Source organism: Rhineura floridana, chromosome 3 (assembly GCF_030035675.1).
Source record: "Rhineura floridana isolate rRhiFlo1 chromosome 3, rRhiFlo1.hap2, whole genome shotgun sequence".
Taxonomy (NCBI): domain Eukaryota; kingdom Metazoa; phylum Chordata; class Lepidosauria; order Squamata; family Rhineuridae; genus Rhineura; species Rhineura floridana.
In genome coordinates this window covers 105260153-105279805 of record NC_084482.1, presented here as the reverse complement: position 1 = coordinate 105279805, position 19653 = coordinate 105260153, and the positions used below count along the sequence as shown (strand labels likewise).

General features: G+C 41.6%; 1 protein-coding gene across 1 annotated transcript in view; it reads left to right on the top strand.

The window, feature by feature from the left end:
* TRPC7 (transient receptor potential cation channel subfamily C member 7) overlaps positions 1-19653 on the top strand; it is a 223453-nt gene that overhangs the window by 128211 nt on the left and 75589 nt on the right. The window contains exons 4-5 of the mRNA XM_061613403.1: positions 7511-7675; positions 17152-17368. Coding sequence (XP_061469387.1) covers positions 7511-7675; positions 17152-17368 — 382 coding nt within the window. The remainder of the gene's footprint in view (positions 1-7510; positions 7676-17151; positions 17369-19653) is intronic.

Here is a 19653-nt window from a genome sequence, read left to right as displayed (position 1 = left end):
ACAGCTTCACCTGAAGAAGATGAAAAGGAGAAATAGAGCTGCGTGTCATCAGCATACTGATGGCAACACACTCCAAAGCTCCGGATGACTGCATCAAACAGTTTCATGTAGATGTTGAACAGCATGGGGGACAGAACTGATCCCTGCATAACCCCATACTGGAAAGTCCAGGGTGCCGAGTAATGTTCCCCGAGCAACACCTTCTGGAGCCAACCTGCCAAGTAGGAGCGGAACCATTGCCATGCAGTACCTCCCACTCCCAACTCAGCCAGTCTTCCCAGAAGGATACCATGGTCGATGGTATCAAAAGCCGCTGAGAGATCAGGGAGAATCTACAGAGTCACACTCCCCCTGTCTCTCTCCCGACAGAGGTCATCAAACAGGGCGACCAAGGCTGTTTCTGTGCCAAAACCAGGCCCGAAACCCGACTGAAATGGATCCAGATAATCGGTCTCATCCAAGAGTGTCTGGAGCTGGACTGCAACCACTCGTTCAAGGACCTTTACCAGGAATGGAACATTTGCCACCGGCCTATAGTTATTAAGATTTTCTGGGTCCGGGGAGGGTCTCTTCAGGAGTGGTCTCACTACTGCCTCTTTCAGGCAGCCAGGGGCCACCCCCTCTCGCAGAGAAGCATAAATCACTTCCCTGGCCCAGCCGGCTGTTCCATCCCTACTAGCTTTTATTAGCCAAGAAGGGCAAGGATCCAGCACAGAAATGGTTGCATGAACCTGTCCATTCAACTTGTCCATTTCACCATGTAATAAAAAGAAACCAGCAATCAATCAATCAAATCAATAAACATTACAACAATCATTTCTACTGGGACAAATGAAGGGCTGTAGCTTAGTGGTAGATGCCTGTCCTGCAGGCAGAATGTCCCAGATTCAATCTCCAGCATCTCCAGGAAGGAATAGGAGAGACCCATCAGAAACCCTGGAGAGTTACTGACAGTCAGTGTAGATAATACTGAGCTAGATGGACCAGTGATCCGACTCAGTCTAAGGCAGCTTCCTAGGTTCCTAAATATGGTCCAATTACTATTGGAAAGCACTAGCTCTAGTGATGGCTTGCTAGTCACCTAGCCTTATGCTGCTGTACAGTTGTTCTATGACTCACAGAAGGTTAGAGAAGCTCAGATTAAGTAATCTCTTTTAACCTTAGCTATCCTGTTGTATGACATGACTTTTTATTGTTGTTATATAGGTCATGCTCTGTTTCAATAACATTTACAGTTCTCCACCGGTAGATATCCACCCTCAATTTGCTTTTGAAGCTCACGCTAGACAATGTTTAATGATCCCAAATGTGAGATGTCATCTCCCCTCCAGGAGGAGTGCTAACATTTAAACTAATAAGCAGTTCGTTTGCTTTGTTCAAAACGTTTTGGACTCTGACTTTGCCTTTGGCATTGGTTTGATTAAATGCAGATTTAATTCTCTGCATTGTTCCTACATGAGAAATGAAAAGCAAGTAGCGATTTTGATGATGGCTTTTCTTCCAGCAAAGAAAATGAGTTGAATCTAGTAGTGAACCAAAGTGGTACATTTATTTTTAGTATCAGTGGGAAATTGTTAAAAACATGCTGTTGTCAGCACCACACTCTAAAGTTCCAATGAGCTTCAGATGAATATTAGAGCAAGGCTATTGATCAGTGTAGAGGACTAGCCAACTAATGACTTCAAGCCTTCCACACTGCCCTCATATCTTCCCACCCCATTGTCCTACGCAGCCTATGTGCTGGGGAAACAAAACTAATCCAGAGGATATGTTGTCATAGGAACTCTCCAGAGCTCCACATGCACAGTGACTGTACGACGCACACAATAGGAACATGGAATGTGAGAAGCATGAACCAGGGAAAGGTAGAAATTGTCAAGCAAGAAATGGAGCATATCAACATTACAATACTTGGCATGAGTGAATTAAAATGGACGGGAATGGGACATTTTCAATCAGGCAACTACAAAACATTTTATGCAGGAAATGAGAAATTAAGAAGAAATGGGGCTGCTTTAATAGTGAGAAGTGATGAAGCAAAAGCAATTAGGAGCTACAACGTAAGGTCTGAGTGAGTGATATCAATGAAATTAAACAGAAAACCTATTAACATAACCATCATCCAAGTCTACGCTCCCAACGGCAAATGCACAAGAAGAGGAATTGGAGAGATTTTACACAGAAGTACAGGAAGAAATTGATCACACAACAAAACAAGATGTTCTGATAATCATGGGAGACTAGAATGCAAAAGTAGGGAACAGAGAAGAATTAGGAATTGTGGGGAAATGGGGCTTAGGAGACAGAAATGAAGCAGGAGAAAGACTTATTGAAGTCTGTGAAGCCAATGATTTGTTTCTTGCAAACACATTCTTTGAGCAACTGAAAAGACGACTGTACATGTTGTCATCACCAAATGGTCAATATAGGAATCAAATTGATTATATAATTGGTAGCAGAAGATGGAGAAGTTCCATACTTTCTGCAAAAACAAGACCAGGAGCAGACTGTGGTAAAGATCATGAACTGGCCGTATTGAAAATCAGAGTAAAGCTAAAGAAGAAGAACAAAGCAATCATAATGCCAAAATACGATTTAAGTAACATCCCAGAAGAATATAAAGATCAAATAAGGAACAGATCTGAGGCTTTAAACTTAGTTGACAGAGAACCAGAAGAACTATGCAGTGAAGTCAGAGACATTATTATCAGGGAAGTATGCAAAAAGACAATACCTCTAGTTAAAAAGAGAGAAAGACCTCAATGGATGACTGAAGAAACTCTTAAAATGGTTAAAGAGAGAAGGAAAGCAAAAGCAAGAGGAGATAGAAACACAGTCAGAACCCTAAATGCAACAATACAGAGACTAGTACGTAGGGACAAAGAGAACTATTACAATAGTTATTGTAAAGAAATAGAAGCTGGCAACAAAAAGGGAAGAACAAGAGCCCTATTCCAAAAGATTAGAGAAATTAAAGGGAAATTTAAACCAAGAGTAGGGATGTTGAATAATCAACAGGGAAACACACTGACTGACCGAGATGAAATAAAAGGAAGATGGAAGCAATACACTGAAGAACTCTATAAAAGAGGTGCCAGGATGACAGATTCATTGATGGAGGAACCGTACAGTGAAAAACCAGAAATTTTAGAATGTGAGGTGAAAGCTGCTCTTAAAATACTTGGAAGAAACAAATCACCAGGAACAGATGGCATACCAATAGAGTTGCTACAAGCTACTTGACACTGAATCTGTCCAGATTTTGACAAAAATCTGACAACAATTATGGAAAACTAAACAATGGTTCACAGACTGGAAGTGTTCAATATATATCCCAATTCCAAAGAAAAGGGATCCCAGGGAATGCAGTAATCAAACTATTGCCTTAATATCCCATGCAAGTAAAGTAATTCTCAAGATTATACAACAAAGACTCTTACCATATGTGGAGCAAGAAATGCCAGATGTCCATGCTGGATTTAGAAAGGGAAGAGGCACCAGAGATCATATCACAAACATACGTTGAATAATGGAACGGAACAAAGAATTTCAGAAGAAAATCACCTTGTGTTTTATAGATTACAGCAAAGCCTTTGACTGTGTAGATCATGAAAAACTATGGAATTCTTTAAAAGAAATGGGGGTGCCACAGCATCCAATTGTCCTGATGTGCAACCTATACTCTGGACAAGAGGCAACTGTAAGGACAGAATATGGAGAAAGTGATTGGTTCCCAATCGGAAAGGTGTGAGACAGGGGTGTATTTTATCACCCTATTTGTTTAATCTGTACACAGAACATATCATACGGAAAGCAGGATTGGACCAAGATGAAGGAGGTGTGAAAATTGGAGGGAGAAATATCAATAATTTATGCAGACGATACCATAATACTAGCAGAAACCAGTACTGATTTGAAACGAATGCTGATGAAAGTTAAAGAGGAAAACACAAAAGCAGGACTGCAGCTGAATGTCAAAAAGACTAAAGTAATGACAACAGAAGATTTATGTAACTTTACAGTTGACAATGAGGACATTGAACTTGTCAAGGATTATCAATACCTCGGCACAGTCATTAACCAAAATGGAGACAATAGTCAAGAAATCAGAAGAAGGCTAGGACTGGGGAGGGCTGCTATGAGAGAACTAGAAAAGGTCCTCAAATGCAAAGATGTATCACTGAACACCAAAGTCTGGATCATTCAGACCATGGTATTCCCGATCTCTATGTATGAATGTGAAAGTTGGACAGTGAAAAAAGCGGATAAGAGAAAAATCAACTCATTTGAAATGTGGTGTTGGAGGAGAGCTTTGCGGATACCATGGACTGCGAAAAAGACAAATAATTGGGTGTTTGAACAAATTAAATCAGAACTGTCACTATAAGCCAAAATGCTGAAACTGAGGTTATCATACTTTGGACACATCATGAGAAGACATGATTCACTAGAAAAGACAATAATGCTGGGGAAAACAGAAGGGAGTAGAAAAAGAGGAAGGCCAAACAAGAGATGGATCGATTCCATAAAGGAAGCCATGGACTGGAACTTACCAGATCTGAACAGGGTGGTTCATGACAGACGCTTTTGGAGGTCACTGATTCATAGGGTCGCCATAAGTTGTAATCGACTTGAAGGCACAACAACAAATATGTTATATATTTTACATGCGTGGAAGAAATATGTGCTCCAATGGGTGTAGGCGTGAGTGTGTGGAATGCATCCATACCTTTGTAGTTAGTTGCATTGTGATCAGTTGAATATGCCAGTTTCACCACCAACTAGTAGGAGTGGCATGGTGAAACTGGAGAATGTGTAAGATGAGCTGCTATGCATGAACGGCTCGCTAATGTGGAGAAACCTCTGCGCGTTTGATTTCAAGTGACCACTCTACATTTGTAGATTTGTATCAATGAAGCCCATTATGTTCTGACAATGATGTAGCATTCTTTCCACTAGAGTGTTGTAGATTTTCACAGGCATCTTAAAAGCGGCATTATGAGCTCTGAGAAAACCAGTAGCCCTCTATCCGTCTACTATTAGATGTTATCCATGCGCTCCTTAATGTGAACCCTAGAACTAGTCATCCCAGAATTAGTGTTTACATTCTTTTTAATACAGTATTTTAGATTTTGTAACCCGCCGTGGGACCTATTAGTGAAAGGCGGGCAATAAATAATGATAATGATATTAAGATTCTAGGCATGCCAGTAGTAATCCTAGAAAGACAGATCTCTGGACACACACCCCTTCCAAGTCCCATCACATTCTACAGATCTGCTAGCAACATCTTTGGGACTTTCGAGACTTCCACAACAATGAAAGTAGATAGGGACATAATCTCTGCCAGAAATAAAGAGAGGAAAGTATCAGAAGGTGTCTTTCTTATAATGCTAAAACTTGGAGCTGTCAATGAAATTGAGAGTGGACTCAGGACAGAGAAAAGATATACAAAGCAAGCCTACCAATGCCCCTTCAGTTGGTACATCTGGATCGCCTCAGCTGCTGTTGCAGAGATTGCCAAATGCAATAGGGAGTCACTCCACAGCTTTGAGCACCCTTTTCCTCCTCCCAGAGTGAGAGCAAACAGCAAGCCTGCCTGCTTAAGATTTTATACTTTTCTTACCCTGCTTCTAGAAGATGGTAGCAGCTATCATGAGAAACAGTCTGGGAAAACATCACACTCCCGGTGGGAGAGGGAGGCATCAGCTTCTCTCACACACAGGAGAGTGTAGAAACAGCCTTATGTAGGAATGAGGTAATGAACTATGCAACTGTGAGGGATTGTCCACATTTTGCCTGGCACGGCTATTCTGTGTGCAGAAAGCAATGATTCTACATGTAGAACTCTGACTAGATCACGGTTACAATATGATTATAGCTACAATAAAAGCTATGCGAATGGGACACTGTATAAGGCATCTGTGCAAGTTCACACCTGTCTTCTCACCAGTCTTCCAATAAATTGACCCTTCACGCAACACATAACTAATGAAATTTACTGTATGCGTTTCACTGCTCCAACATGCAGTGATGGCCAATGGTTTAGATCCCTTCAAAAGTGGAATAGATAAATTCATGGTGTCTGCTACTTGCTGGGCTGCTGAATCACTCTGCAACTTGATTTGAATTCTTTTGAAAATGATATTTCACATAAAGCTCATAAAAAACCAGAATTATTCCATTAAATAATTGTGCAGTGTTGTAGATACACATGCATTACAGAGGCACATGTATGCACCAGTTTGGGATAGTTTCTACTGCTCCCAAAGATTGTTTCTCTGCTATACTTTTGGAGATACCTTCCTGAACATTAAGGTGCACAACAGACTTAGTTGAAGCACTAGGAGAAGTGAGTGTGTTTTGAAAGTTAACACAGCAGGAGTGCATTTGAGAATATATTCATCATAGGAATACTTTAGTGCTTGTTTTTCAGAGATTGTGGGTTTTCAATTATGAACATAACCTAAAATGGCAGCTTAAGCTGTTGCTGTAGATACTGATCACTGTTGGATACAAGAGACAAATCTGCATGGATAGTAGGGATGCTTCCAGATGGGCTTAATAGTGCAAATAGGTCATTCAGATATTGCAAACAGTCATTGGCTACAGGATTTTTAAAATAACTTGTTGGATTTTTCTGTGGAAAGAGTAAATCCAAATTAAATGGGTGGGGGGAAATATGGACTGGCAATTTGTTGCTGATGACATCATGTAGACACTGTGAAAAGTTTGCATGCATTAGAAGCACTGATCCCAAAATAAGTGCCTGTCTGGAAGCACCTTAGATTTAAACTTTTGGAACAATTAATGTTTTGTTTGATAAGGCACAGATGATGAGTTCCAAATGTATGGGGCTTATCTAACAATTTCCCAAGGATTTGTTCTGCACTTTTGCTGCAAGCTTTGAATGTTGAAAAAGTGCTCTGTTTCTTGATGTCTTTTTGGGCTGTATCATCCTGTCTTCATATTAGAGATAGAAGGATCTGTCAATTAGTTCTCTCAGTTTCTCATTTTTCTAAACTTAAATTCAGTTCTCCAAATTGCTACAGCAATTTGCAATTTTTATTAAAACAAAATCCTCATGAAAATCCCTCATTTTAATGCAAATTTCTCCTAATAAATACATTTTTGTGTGCAGTTTTGGCTAATGTACACATTTTTGCAAGCAATTTGTCCTAATACAATGCATTTTTATTTGTTATTTTCACTAAAATATTCATTTTTATGCACACTTTCCCCTAATGCATTTTTGTCAACACTGCTTGGTTGGAAAACTGCATCACAAAATTCAGATGTGTGCATTTTGAATGATGGCTGTGTTTTGGTTGCCATATTTTTTTCTGAAAATGTGCATTTGATAAATTCGGCTTTAAATTGACTCACATTCCTCTCCCATCCCTACTTCACACTGGGCTCTGTGGTTAGGGGACATGTACTGCTTTCTTGCTCAACCCTTCTACTCAAGCCTTATATTCAGACAATGCTTACATTTATTTTCCTCTTGCAGTTTGTCGCCCATCCCAACTGTCAGCAGCAGTTGCTCACCATGTGGTATGAAAATCTCTCAGGCTTACGCCAGCAGTCGATTGCTGTGAAATTCTTGGCTGTTTTTGGAGTCTCTATAGGCCTTCCATTCCTTGCCATAGCATATTGGATCGCTCCCTGCAGCAAGGTACAGATTGGTTAAGGTGCATGTTTGTTTATCATTATTTACATATATTCCCTGTAGGCTTGATACCAACACACAAGTCCACAAATGAATATTGACTTATCGGACTGCACAAGGGTTAGAGGAAAGTCTTGAGGGTTTCCTGTTGGGTGTCCAAGGGATAGGAAGAAACTAACCAACTAGCTGCAAAATTGTTTTGAAATTTGTTTCCCAGAGTGCTAGAGATGAAAAGAAAAATATTTAGAGACGGGAGAGAAAAAGCACATGAGGGATAGCTTAATGTCAGTTTTGCTAGTTATTAGGTGTCATATGTGAAAATAAACTTAGAGGTGTCAACTGAGAAACCTTGGAGAGATTTGTGCCATAGCCCAGTGGTAGACTGCATGCTTTTATACACACCCAGATTCAATCTCTAGCATCTTTAGTTAAACCACCATCCACAGCCAGGTGCCTCCAGATGTTTTGGAGTACAGCTCCCATCAAGCCTGACCATTGGCCATCTTGGCTGAGGCCGATGACAACTGTAATCCAAAGCATCTGAATGGTACCAGGTTGAAGAAGGATAAAGGATCTCAGGTAGCATTGTTAGGAAAGAACATTTCCATGGTAGCGGACAGCTCACCTGCCTTCCCAATGCCAAGCAGCACTGCCAGTTTCTGAGAAGGAGAGGAGGCAGCATGGGGAGCAAGGTGCAGTGGTGGAGCTAATCTGATGTTCCTGCTGCCGCACCTGCACTGCGCTGAGCTCCCTGCTCACTCCTCCCCTCAGGAACTGGCAGTGGTGCTTGACATTGGGAAGGCAGGCGAGCAACGCCACCCTGCCTGCACCACCCTGCCAAACACTACTGCACTTCCTCAGGCCTTGACCTTGGAAGGTTTTTGCCATTCTGGGTTAGATGAAGCAGCACATGATCTGAAGCAGCATTTGGTAGCTTTATATGATTGCAGAAGTAGAACTGAATGGTTAAATGCTAAAGGTTGTATCCAACTCAATCATGGCATGCATGAAACGATTTCTGCAAGCACAATGGAGCTTCCCCTCCCTCTTCTCTCCCGCATGTGCCCTCCCCAATCTTCTCTGAGTTTCCCCCCATCCCTCTGGTGTAGATTTGGGAGTGGGGCAGGAGGAGGAAAAGGAGGGAAGTGTTTACTCGTGTAAGTAATTCTGCATGAACAATTAAATTAGATAATAATCCTAAATATTTTTCTCATTGAACAATAGTTGCCCTTATTGTTCTGTCTACAAGCGTCTCTAGAGCTAAATTCAAAAATTCTGCAGTGAAGACATGAATAGGACAGCACTGAAAATGTAATAGAAATGGCTCACAGATAGGCAGCTTGCTGAGCCTTTAAAATTGTGTTCTTCTATGTACTTTAAACATATGGGGAGCAGCAAAACTTTGACCTTGCCATGTGCAATAAATTGCAGGTATTGTGAACAGCTGCGGGAACCTGTAATATCAAATTTGAAAATATTTGTCTGTATAAGGCCAGCCTTCCAGAATGCATATGTGCTGCCTTGGGCTCCTACGGGAGGAAGGCTGGGATATAAACCTGATAAACAAACAAACAAATAAAATCATAGAACAGATAAGGTAAGATGTGAAATCATTCAGAAAATTGTTCCTAAGTAGCTAGTGTTTCTGAAAGTAAATAAAGACATCTCTCTCTCTCTTCTCTACCAAATGAATAAATCCGATTCTTCTGAAGGTTTATCTTCTGTATCTTAACAAGGATGATAAAATATCAGTTTAAGAATAAAGTTTCAGAGGGGGGCAGATGCAGAGTTTCAGTTTTATCTTGGGACCTGGGACTTTAGCTTCAGGGGATGACCCTATTGCTGCACTTAGCTTTGGCCCTATACACTCATCCTGCTTCCCATAGCAGCTATTTCTGTATAGGCAGATGCTCCTGTTGCCTACTGCTATCTCTATATAAGTCCCCTTAGGCCAGGGGTGGGGAACCTGCATCTCTGCAGCTGTTAAACCCTAGCCAGTGCAGAGCCAGCATGATCTAGTGCTTAGAGTGTTGGACTAGGCCCTAGAGGACCAGGGTTCGAATCCCAACTCAATCAACCATGAAGGCTCCTGAGTGACCTTGGGCAGTTACAGTCTTTTACCTAACCTAACTGACAGGGTTTTTGGGAAGATAAAATGGAGAGAAAAGAGAACCATGTACACCACCTTGAGCTCTTTGAAGGAAAGGTGGGATAGAAATGTAATAAATAAGCCAGCCAGCATGGGCAATAGCTAGGGCTGATGGGAGTTGTAGCCCAATATCTGGACAGTCACAGGTTCCCCATCTCTGCCTTAGGCCTTAGTTTGTCATCACTGCCACTGTCTTCCCAAGCTGCCAGATGCAGTACAATTAGGGGGGCAGTGACATGAGGTGGTGGTGACACTCTAAGGCAAGAGTGGCCAACGTTGTGCCCTCCAGATGTTGTTGAACTATAGCTCCCATCATCCCTGAACATTAGACTGTTGGAAGCTGGAGCCGAACAGCATCTGGAGAGCACTGCGTTGGCTACTCCTCCTATAAGGCCTAAATGAATCCTACATGCCCCTACTGCTCTTCCACCAACTTTCCTGGCTGGCAACATTTTTAATGCTGTATTTATTCAGATGTGTTTTGCATTTTTTTAAAAAAGGCAGTGCCCAACATGCTAAGCCTCATGAGTCTAGGGATGTGTAAGAGACCGCCAGCGTAGCAGATCATGGTTAGGGAGGCTATCCAAAGCTTCAGGTTTGGTTTTGTGTCATAATTCAGAAGGCCTGAGGTTCTGCATTATTTATCTTGTTTCAAGTGATAATTTTATGTAGATTTGAAAGATATCACTCCAAGGAAGATTTCATCAGCTTTCACCAGAGTAACGTAGAAAATAAAATAGTGATGCAACACTGATTGAATATATATTCTTTTACATCACTTGATAAGAGAAGTGATATTAAAATGAGTTCATTTGTTTTTATGTTAACTCGAGGTGTGCCTGGCGCCAACGCTGTTATCTTTTCAGCGCCAGGTCAAGACTTTCCTCTTCTCCCAGGCATTTTATCAGGTGTTTTAAATTGTTTTAAATTTTTTAAATTGTGTTTTAAATTGTTTTTTAAAGATGTGTTTTAAAATTTGTATATTTGTTTTAATGTTTTTAGTTACTGTAAACCGCCCAGAGAGCTCCGGCTATGGGGCGGTATATAAGTACAATAAATAAATAAATAAACTCAAAATTATTTCGGTAACAATAGATGCACTATATTCATTGTGTAAGGTACACCTGAGTTTCTATTGGGTTAGGCTGCAACCCAATGCTCCCACATCTGTAGGGGAGCATTGGATAGCAGCCCTGTTGAATTCAATGGGAATTCTGAGTAGACATGTATAAGACTGCACAATTAATGGCTTGATCCAAAGATATGCTGCTTCTGCATACAAATTCATCTACGTTGCTTAGATGAAGAGTATCAACATCCAGGGGAAAAGCCACTAAGGCAACACAGCAGGTTCTTCCTACAGTACATTGTTGTAGGTAGATATTGCAGAACAAATGCTTAGGACAAAGCAGCCAGAGTATCTTGTTAGAAAGAATTCAAAGGACTGGAAGCAATATATAGTTCATTCAGCTACCTGATAGAGTTTGACTTTTCACAATTAGTGTTCATCATGCTATTATCATCATAGTTCCTTCTAAACCTAAATGGTCCCATGCCTATCAGTTGGAAGTGAAACATTCAGATATAAGGTAGAGGACTCTGGATACAGGGGGTAGGTGGGTGGAAGGAAACCCCAAGATATGCACAAATACATTTGTTTGGGAATCAAATGATTTTTTTTTTAAAAAAAATATCCAATAAGGAGCCATCCTGAGTGCCTTCCAGGGCTTAAGGAATATTGAGAGCTGTTGAACTACAGGAAGTTAAGGGTGTCAGCTGGGAGTAGGAATAGAGATATCTATCAATTTCGGTTCTCTCTGTTTCTCAGTTTTCCAATCTTAAATACAGTTCTCCACATTTCTGCAGCAAATTGCTGCTTTTTTTAAAAAAAACCTCATGAAAATTCTCAAGCATCTTAGTGTGCATTTCTTTTAATAAACTCATTTTTGTATGCGGTTTTGACTAATGTACACATTCTTGCAAGGGATTTCTCCTAATATCATGCATTTTGTTTGTTATTTTAAAGATGTTTTGTTTTAATGTATTTTAAAGTCTGTTTATGATGTTTTAAAGTGTTTTTAGTGCTTTTGTTTACTGCCCCTGGACTCCTGCTGGGAGGAAGGGCAGGATATAAATCAAATAATAAATAAATAAATATTTTCACTAATATATTCATTTCCCTGAATATGTGCATTTTTGGAAATATTGGTTGGTTGGAGAACTGCATTGCAAAATTTGGATAGGTGTGAATTTTGAAGAATGGCTGTGCTTTGGAAAGAGCAATTTTGATAAATTTGTCTTTAAATTTAAACCAAATAAAATTTAAGTCCAGCCTTAGTTGGGAGCAAAAGAGGATGGAGATGGGGAAATTAGCCTGCTTGAGCCACCAACAGTTTATAATATCCAGAAAGAAGGATTAGGCCAGGGGGATTAGGTGAAGAAAAAACAACAGCAACATTTCCCCTCCTTGCAATTAAAAGCCACCTTTTAGTTATTTGTTTTAAAAACTCATGCCCGGCTATTTTTTAAAAAAAGAATTAAAGGTGGCTTACAACCATAAAATATCAAGCAATATAAAAACAAAAGCATAAAATACAGTAAGCTAGCATCATAATAAAACAATTAAGGGCACAGTCCACCTCCTATATACGCTGGGCTCAGGGGCTGCTGCATGAGGCACAGCTGCAGTGGAGAAGGATGTCACCACTGCCAGGCGCTGCCAGCAGAAATCCCCCCCCCAGGTGCAGCCATGGCACCACCAGGGAACTCCATCGCCCCGGGCACAGGCAGGGCATAGCCGGCTCAGCTGAGACCAGCACAAGAGAAGCTGGTGGAAGGCCTGAAAATGGGGCATTCTGGGGGCATATTGGAGGCAGAACTGAGGGGACTTACACCACATCCTGAGCCTGTTAGGACCGGTGCAACAGCCCTCTGTCCCAGTAGCCAATATGCCGGGAAAAGGGGTGATGGAAGGAAATATGCACTTAGTTTCCTTCACTGCACCCTGAGGGCACAGCCAGCATCCTCCCCTCAAATGGCTCCTGAAAAGCATACAAAGGTGGAGAATTACATTTTTGTATGTTTGTTGGTGTTCTTCTTACATTACTTCTTTCCTGTGTTACTAATGTTTCTACAGAGAATCTAAACTAGAAAATTTTATTTCCCTCACTGTTCATCCCAGAAATCTGTGTCAAATTTATTTTTATTAATTTCAAAGCCTTTTTATTGGTTAGTGTCATATGATGGTGAAGACAGCCTTTTGTGTTTCAAATTGGAGGTTATGTTCTATTTCTATTTTGGGTGCATTAACAGTTGAATCTGAAACTGCAATTTGATGTAAAATCAGACTGATTACAATATGCTACTTAAGCAATGACTCTTAGCTGTTGGAAAAAAGAGGATGCATGTTTTCAGCCTGCTATGTTCAAACCACTTCATTTAAGGCAAGGTGGGCACAGTCAATTAAAAACATAGAGCACACCTAGAATTTTACTAGAATATATTTCACCTCCCACTGTTTTATCTTGTGCAAATTGAGACACTCCTGAGGTCCACTGGAGACTATTCTGCAGAAGTCAGTGCCATTATTTCACAATTATGTTTGGAGTTTTTTTAATGTAAATGTTGCAAAGTGTTGCCGTACTTAACATATTCACAGAAAGAGAAACAAAATAAAATGATTTCCTATAGGAAACTTCACTAAAATTGCAAAGGAAATCAGACATATTTAAAGTGACCATTTGAACTATATCAACTGTCTTAATAATGTTGCTTCCTCCCTGCTAAAACAAGATCAGCACATGTCTTCTTTCTATTATTTGGGCTGATGGCAGGAGTTGCCACCACTAACCATATGCTCAGAGGCACATGTTCTTCCAAACTACACAGGAAGTGGATTGGACTATGAAAGACCAACCCAAATTGTCTTTGCATTTTGACAAATTTGTAGGGCAGTCCAATATCTCAGAGAGAAGATCAGGTCTCCTGCTGCCCTGGTGCATTCACTATATGTAAATGTACTGCCTTCAAGTCGATTCCGACTTATGGCAACCCTATGAATAGGGTTTTCATGAGGCTGAGAGGCAGTGACTGGCCCAAGATCACCCAGTGTGCTTCATGTCTATGTGGGGATTCGAAGCCTGATCTCCCAGGTCGTAGTCCAGCACCTTAACCACTATACCACACTGGCTCTCGCATTCACTATAACTGCCCAATTTCCCCGCTTTTTAAAGTTTGATAGAAATATCTGTGGGCTATAGATAAGTTCTTTAACCGTAAGGTTTTTTGCCTATTAGTGAATTTCCCTGCTTTTTAATCCGCAAGGTAAGAAATGAGATCCTGTCCAAGTTTGCTGAGATTGGATTGATCATTTGTATGCTTATTGAATTCAGTGGGATTTACTCCCCTGCAATCATGCTTAGGATAGGTGAAACTGACCATGGGATGGGGAGGGGAGGGGGGGAAGAAAGGCAGGGGGAGGATGGGAGCAGGCAGGAGGGGGAGGGGAAGGACAGATTGGATCATTTGCATGTTTATTTTGTTCAGTGGGATTTACTCCCGTGCAATCATGCTTAGGACAGGTAAAACTGACCAGGGGGGAGGGTGGGCTAGAGTGGGCAGGGAGGAGGAAGAAGGAAGAGGGGAGGGGAGGAGGAAGGGAGAGGAGAGGGGAAGGAGGGGGAAAGCAGGTCTAATTATTTGCATTCTTATTGAGTTCATTGGGACTTACTCCTATGCAATCATGGCGCAGGATAGGAAAAACTGGCCATGGGAGAGGAGGAGTGGGACAAAGGAAGGGGGAGGGGAGGGCAGGTTTGATCATTTGTATGCTTATACAGTTCAATGCAATCATGCAGTTCAATGCAATCATACTTCCATGCAATCATGCTTCAGATAGGTAAAACTGACCATGGGGAGGAAGAAGGGGAGAGGAGGAAGGGGAAAGAGGGGATTGGAAGGGGATGGGGATGGGTAGGGAGGGGCAAAGGAAGGAGGAGGGAAGGGGCAAGTGGGAGGGGCAAGTGGGAAGTATGCAATTTCATCATTTGCATACTTTTTGAGTTCAGTTGGATTTATTTCTGTGCAATCATGTTTGAAAATGGAAATGAACCGCCTTCAAGTTGACTGGAGTTATGGCGAGCCTTTGAATAGGGTTTTCATGGTAAATGGTATTCAGAGTTGGTATTACCATTGCCTCCCTCTGAGGCTGAGAGGCAGTGACTGGCCCAAAGTCACCCAGTGAGCTTCATGGCTGTGTGGGGATTCAAACCCAGGTCTCCCAGGTCATAGTCCAACACTGACCCAGGGGAGGGGCAGGGAGGGGAGGTGGAAGGGAGGAGATTGGGTGGGCACTGGGCAGAAGGGAAGCCCCTTTCCTTTCCAAAAAGAAAACATTGTGAACAGTATCATTGCTTTTCAGTGTTTCCCCCACCTTTTTATTCTACAGCAGGCACATGTAGCCTCCCACCCAAATTTAAACCAAAGCTGTCCCTGGCCACATCCACACCAAGCCTTTATTTCACTTTGGACAGTCATGGATTCTCTCAAAGAATCCTGGGAAGTGTAGTTAGTGAAGGGTGCTGAGAGTTGCTAGGAGATACCCTGTTCCCCTCACAGACCTTCAATTAGAGTGGCTGACTGTTAAACCAATCTGGCCACCGGAGCTCTGTCAGTGGAATAGGAGTCTCCTCTCAGCACCCTTCACAAACTACACTTCCCAGGATTCTTTGGGGGAAGCCATGACTGTCTAAAGTGAAATCAAAGTCTGGTGTGGACCAGGTCCGCAGCCTCGGGGTGATCCTTGATTCCAAGCTGTCCATGGAGGCTCAGGTTTCATCGGTGTGCCGGGCAGCTTGGGGTCAATTGCGTCTCATACGAAGACTGCAACCCTACCTTCCTGTCCACCAGCTCCCACTCATAGTACACGCTCTGGTCACCTCTCGTTTAGACTACTGCAATGCGCTGTACGTGGGGTCGCCCTTGAAAACAGTCCGGAAATTACAGCTGGTACAAAATACAGCGGCTCGTCTACTTACGAACACCCGCCGTTATGATCATATTACCCCAGTGCTGTACAATCTACACTAGCTTCCAGTTATTTTCCGGGCTCAATTCAAGGTGTTGGTATTAACCTATAAATCCCTGTACGGTTTCGGCCCAGTATACCTGATGGAGCGCCTCCAACGTCATAAATTGTGCCACCCTACAAGATCTGCCACTCAGGGCCTCCTCTCAGTCCCGTCAACTAAACTAGTCAACTAAAGTGATTGGGTTGGTGAGGACTCGGGAGAGGGCCTTCTCTGTGGCGGCCCCCACGATTTGGAACTCCCTCCCAATAGATCTTCGACATGCCCCTTCCTTATATATATTTCGCCGAGGCCTGAAGACTTGGCTTTTTCATCAGGCCTTTATGAACTTGAGACTTCTAAGGTGAACTAGCTTCAGAATTGTATTACTGACAACTCTACTAAATATTGTAATTTTGCATTGTGCTGTACTGGTTATATTGTTTTTATTGTATCATATTTTACCATGTATTTTACCATGCTTTATTGTACGCCGCCTAGAGTGGCCATTGGCCAGATAGGCGGCCTATAAATTAAAGTTTATTATTATTATTATTATGGTGTGGGTGTGGCCCCTGATTAGGCAAGCCCAGCAGCTGTGACTCTGGCTTTTAGAACACTGACAGTTGGTTCTTACTGAGCATGCCCCGTGTTATCATTGGGTTCAAGCCAAAATTTATTAAATTAATTAAAAATCAGCCAGGCATTTTTTTAACTTTTAAACTGCAGAAGATGAAGGTCAGAGTATGGGGCAAGGTCAGTCATAGGATTACAGGTACGCTGTGAACATGGCTGATTTTTAATGAATTTCAACAGATTATGAGAACTCTCAGAGAAAAAAGTCCAAAAGGCGTCTGGGTTTTTTCTCTCTCTTTTTAGACTTTGAACTCTCTATTCTGTCTGACTGTTTTGTGTATCGCCATGAAAATTGAGAGGGTTGTTAAGCAAGCATTTCTGAGTTCAGGACCATAAGTTTTGTAAGGTTTTGTTTTGAAATGAGCTTATGGGAAGCCTCAGAATGGCATGGGGGATATTTTCAATTTAACATCGCGGAATGTGAAAAATCCACGCTGGCTATAGTATACAGCCACTCTCGTGGCTGTATAATATGTTACTTATAAGTAGGTTCCATTGAAGTCAATGCCTTATTTGGACTGAATGTGCTTGGGTATTGAAATTGTGCCTTATGAACCTAAATAAAGTCTTAGTTTTCATACAATAGAAATGTTGAAAGCAACCTTATGGCTTTGTATGGCTTTGATTTTCAGCTGGGACGGACGCTCCGGAGCCCCTTCATGAAGTTTGTGGCACACGCAGTTTCTTTTACCATTTTCCTTGGACTCTTAGTAGTGAATGCCTCAGACCGATTTGAAGGAGTCAAGCTGCTTCCCAATGAAACTGCCATGGATCATCCCAAACAAATATTTAGAGTAAAAACAACACAGTTCTCATGGACAGAAATGCTAATCATGAAATGGGTTCTAGGTAAGTGGAACTACAGCCATCTGTTACACTCTCAGACACAGATCTAGCAAACCCAGACAGTTTGGCAGAGGCAAAGGGCAGAGAGAGAAGGCAGTAACATTACACCAGGGGTAGCTAAGTGGTGCTCTGCAGATGTTGTCGGAACTACAGCTTCCACCATCTTTGACCACTGACCATGCTGGCTGAGACTAATGGGACTTAGAGGCCAACAACATTTGGAAGTCCACAGGTTCCCTATCCCTAGTGTAGAAAGAAACTGGCAACAGGAACTATGAGAAAGGCATGTAGAACCAGCATTGAAGCTATGGCTAAAGAAGCAAACTGGTATGTGCCCTATGACTTTTCCATATGAAGATTTCGGTCTATTTCTCATAATCATAGAAACCTGTATCACTACCATTCTACAGTATTATTTGTTTATTTGTTTGTTTATTTATATATGTTTATTTCATTTATATCCCGCCCTTCCTCCCAGAAGGAGCCCACAGTGGCAAACAAAAACACTCAAATCTTTTTTAAAAAGACTTTAAAACATATTAAAACAAAACATATTTAAATATATATTAATACAAAGAGCTTTAAAAACTATTAAAACAAAATAGCTTTAAAAACATCTTTAAAAAACACCTTTAAAAACATCTTTAAAAGCAATTCCAACACAAACACAGACTGGGATAAGGTCTCTACTTAAAAGGCTTGTTGAAAGAGGGAGGTCTTCTATAGGCACCAGAAAGGTAACAGAGATGGCACCTTTCTAATATTTAAGGGGAGGGAATACCAAAGGGTCAGTGCCACAACACTAAAGGTCTGCTTCCTATGTTGTGCAGAACAGACCTCCTGATAACACAGTATCTACAGGAGACCCTCACCTGCAAAGCGCAGTGATCGACTGGGTATATAAGGGGTAAAACGATCTTTCAGGTATCCTGGTCCTAAGCTGCATATGGTTTTGTACACCAAAACTTGAACCTTGAACAGTACCAGATCAAGGCTCTCTGGAATAATGTTGTTGGATTTTAGTGTTGTTTTTTTAATTGGATCCAACTTTCTATAACAGTGTTGTTTGTTTTTCTCATTTAAATAGCTTATGGGAAGTCATGGGAAGTGATTTAATAGCTTGCCAAATTTGATACAGCTTGATGTGTACTTTCAAGTACTGGTAAATACAGCGTGACTAAGATCAATTGCATTTATTCTGAGCAGTGCTTGAAGTCTTATGGGGAAAAAATATTTACCTAAACGATTGGCTGCCCACTCTCTTACTATCCATTGGTAAGCAAATTATCTTGGAGATGTATCACTAAGATGATCTCTGCATTTCCCCCAGTGCCTTTATGTCCTTATTTAACACATCCAATCCCTCCAAGCCAAATGGCACTAATGCATGGCTCATATAATTCCCCAAGAAATTATGTGGCAGTCTGAGGAAATCAGTACGGTCACAGCAGGTGGCACAGTTTAGATGGGAGAACAATGCACAAAGCCTATTGACCCCAGAAACTACTCCTTTGGGTGCTGTTTCACTTACTAATGCTATGGTTCCAAAGTAAGAGCTAAAGCAGACATGATGAGTCACATGGTTTACACTGCCATGCTTGATTTACTTTTTAAAAAACTAAATAGCTGATGTGGCATGGGAAGGCCCAAGCTGGATCTGGTCTGTTATGTGGGGAAGGGCGTAACTCTTTGCCCCCACCATGGACCCAATCAAAATCTACCCTTTTCAACAACACCTACTGTGAGGACCAAAGGAAGTTGCCTTATAGTGAGCCAGGCCATTGGTCCATCTAGCTCAGTACTGTCTACGCTGACAGGCAGTGGCTCTCCAGGATTTCAGACAGAAACTTTCCCAGCCCTACCTGGAGATGTCAGGGATTGAACCTGGTACCTTCTGCATGCAAAGCAGATGCTCTACTGCTGAGGCCCTTACCCCCTCCCTGCCAGTTTCAATCTGCCCGCCCCCATATTGTCACACCAAGGGAAATTATGTGGCTTAAAGGCAGCCAAAGGAAAAACAACTGCCTAAACTGACTTCCAACTGCAGCCACCCACTGTGAGGCAGTCAGGAGAATCTGCAAATTTGAAGACACTTCAGCCCAAATCTTTTATTTGAAACACCACTGTGTCTGAAATATATGTCAAGCATGTGCCAAATACTAGATCAGGTAATGATACAATGAATTTTCACAGCTGCTGTTCTCATAACTGCAATGGCAGTAAATGGGCCTTTTCTAACCTTTTCCTGGGTTGCCACAGGCCGAAATGGTTCTGTGAAGACAACCAAT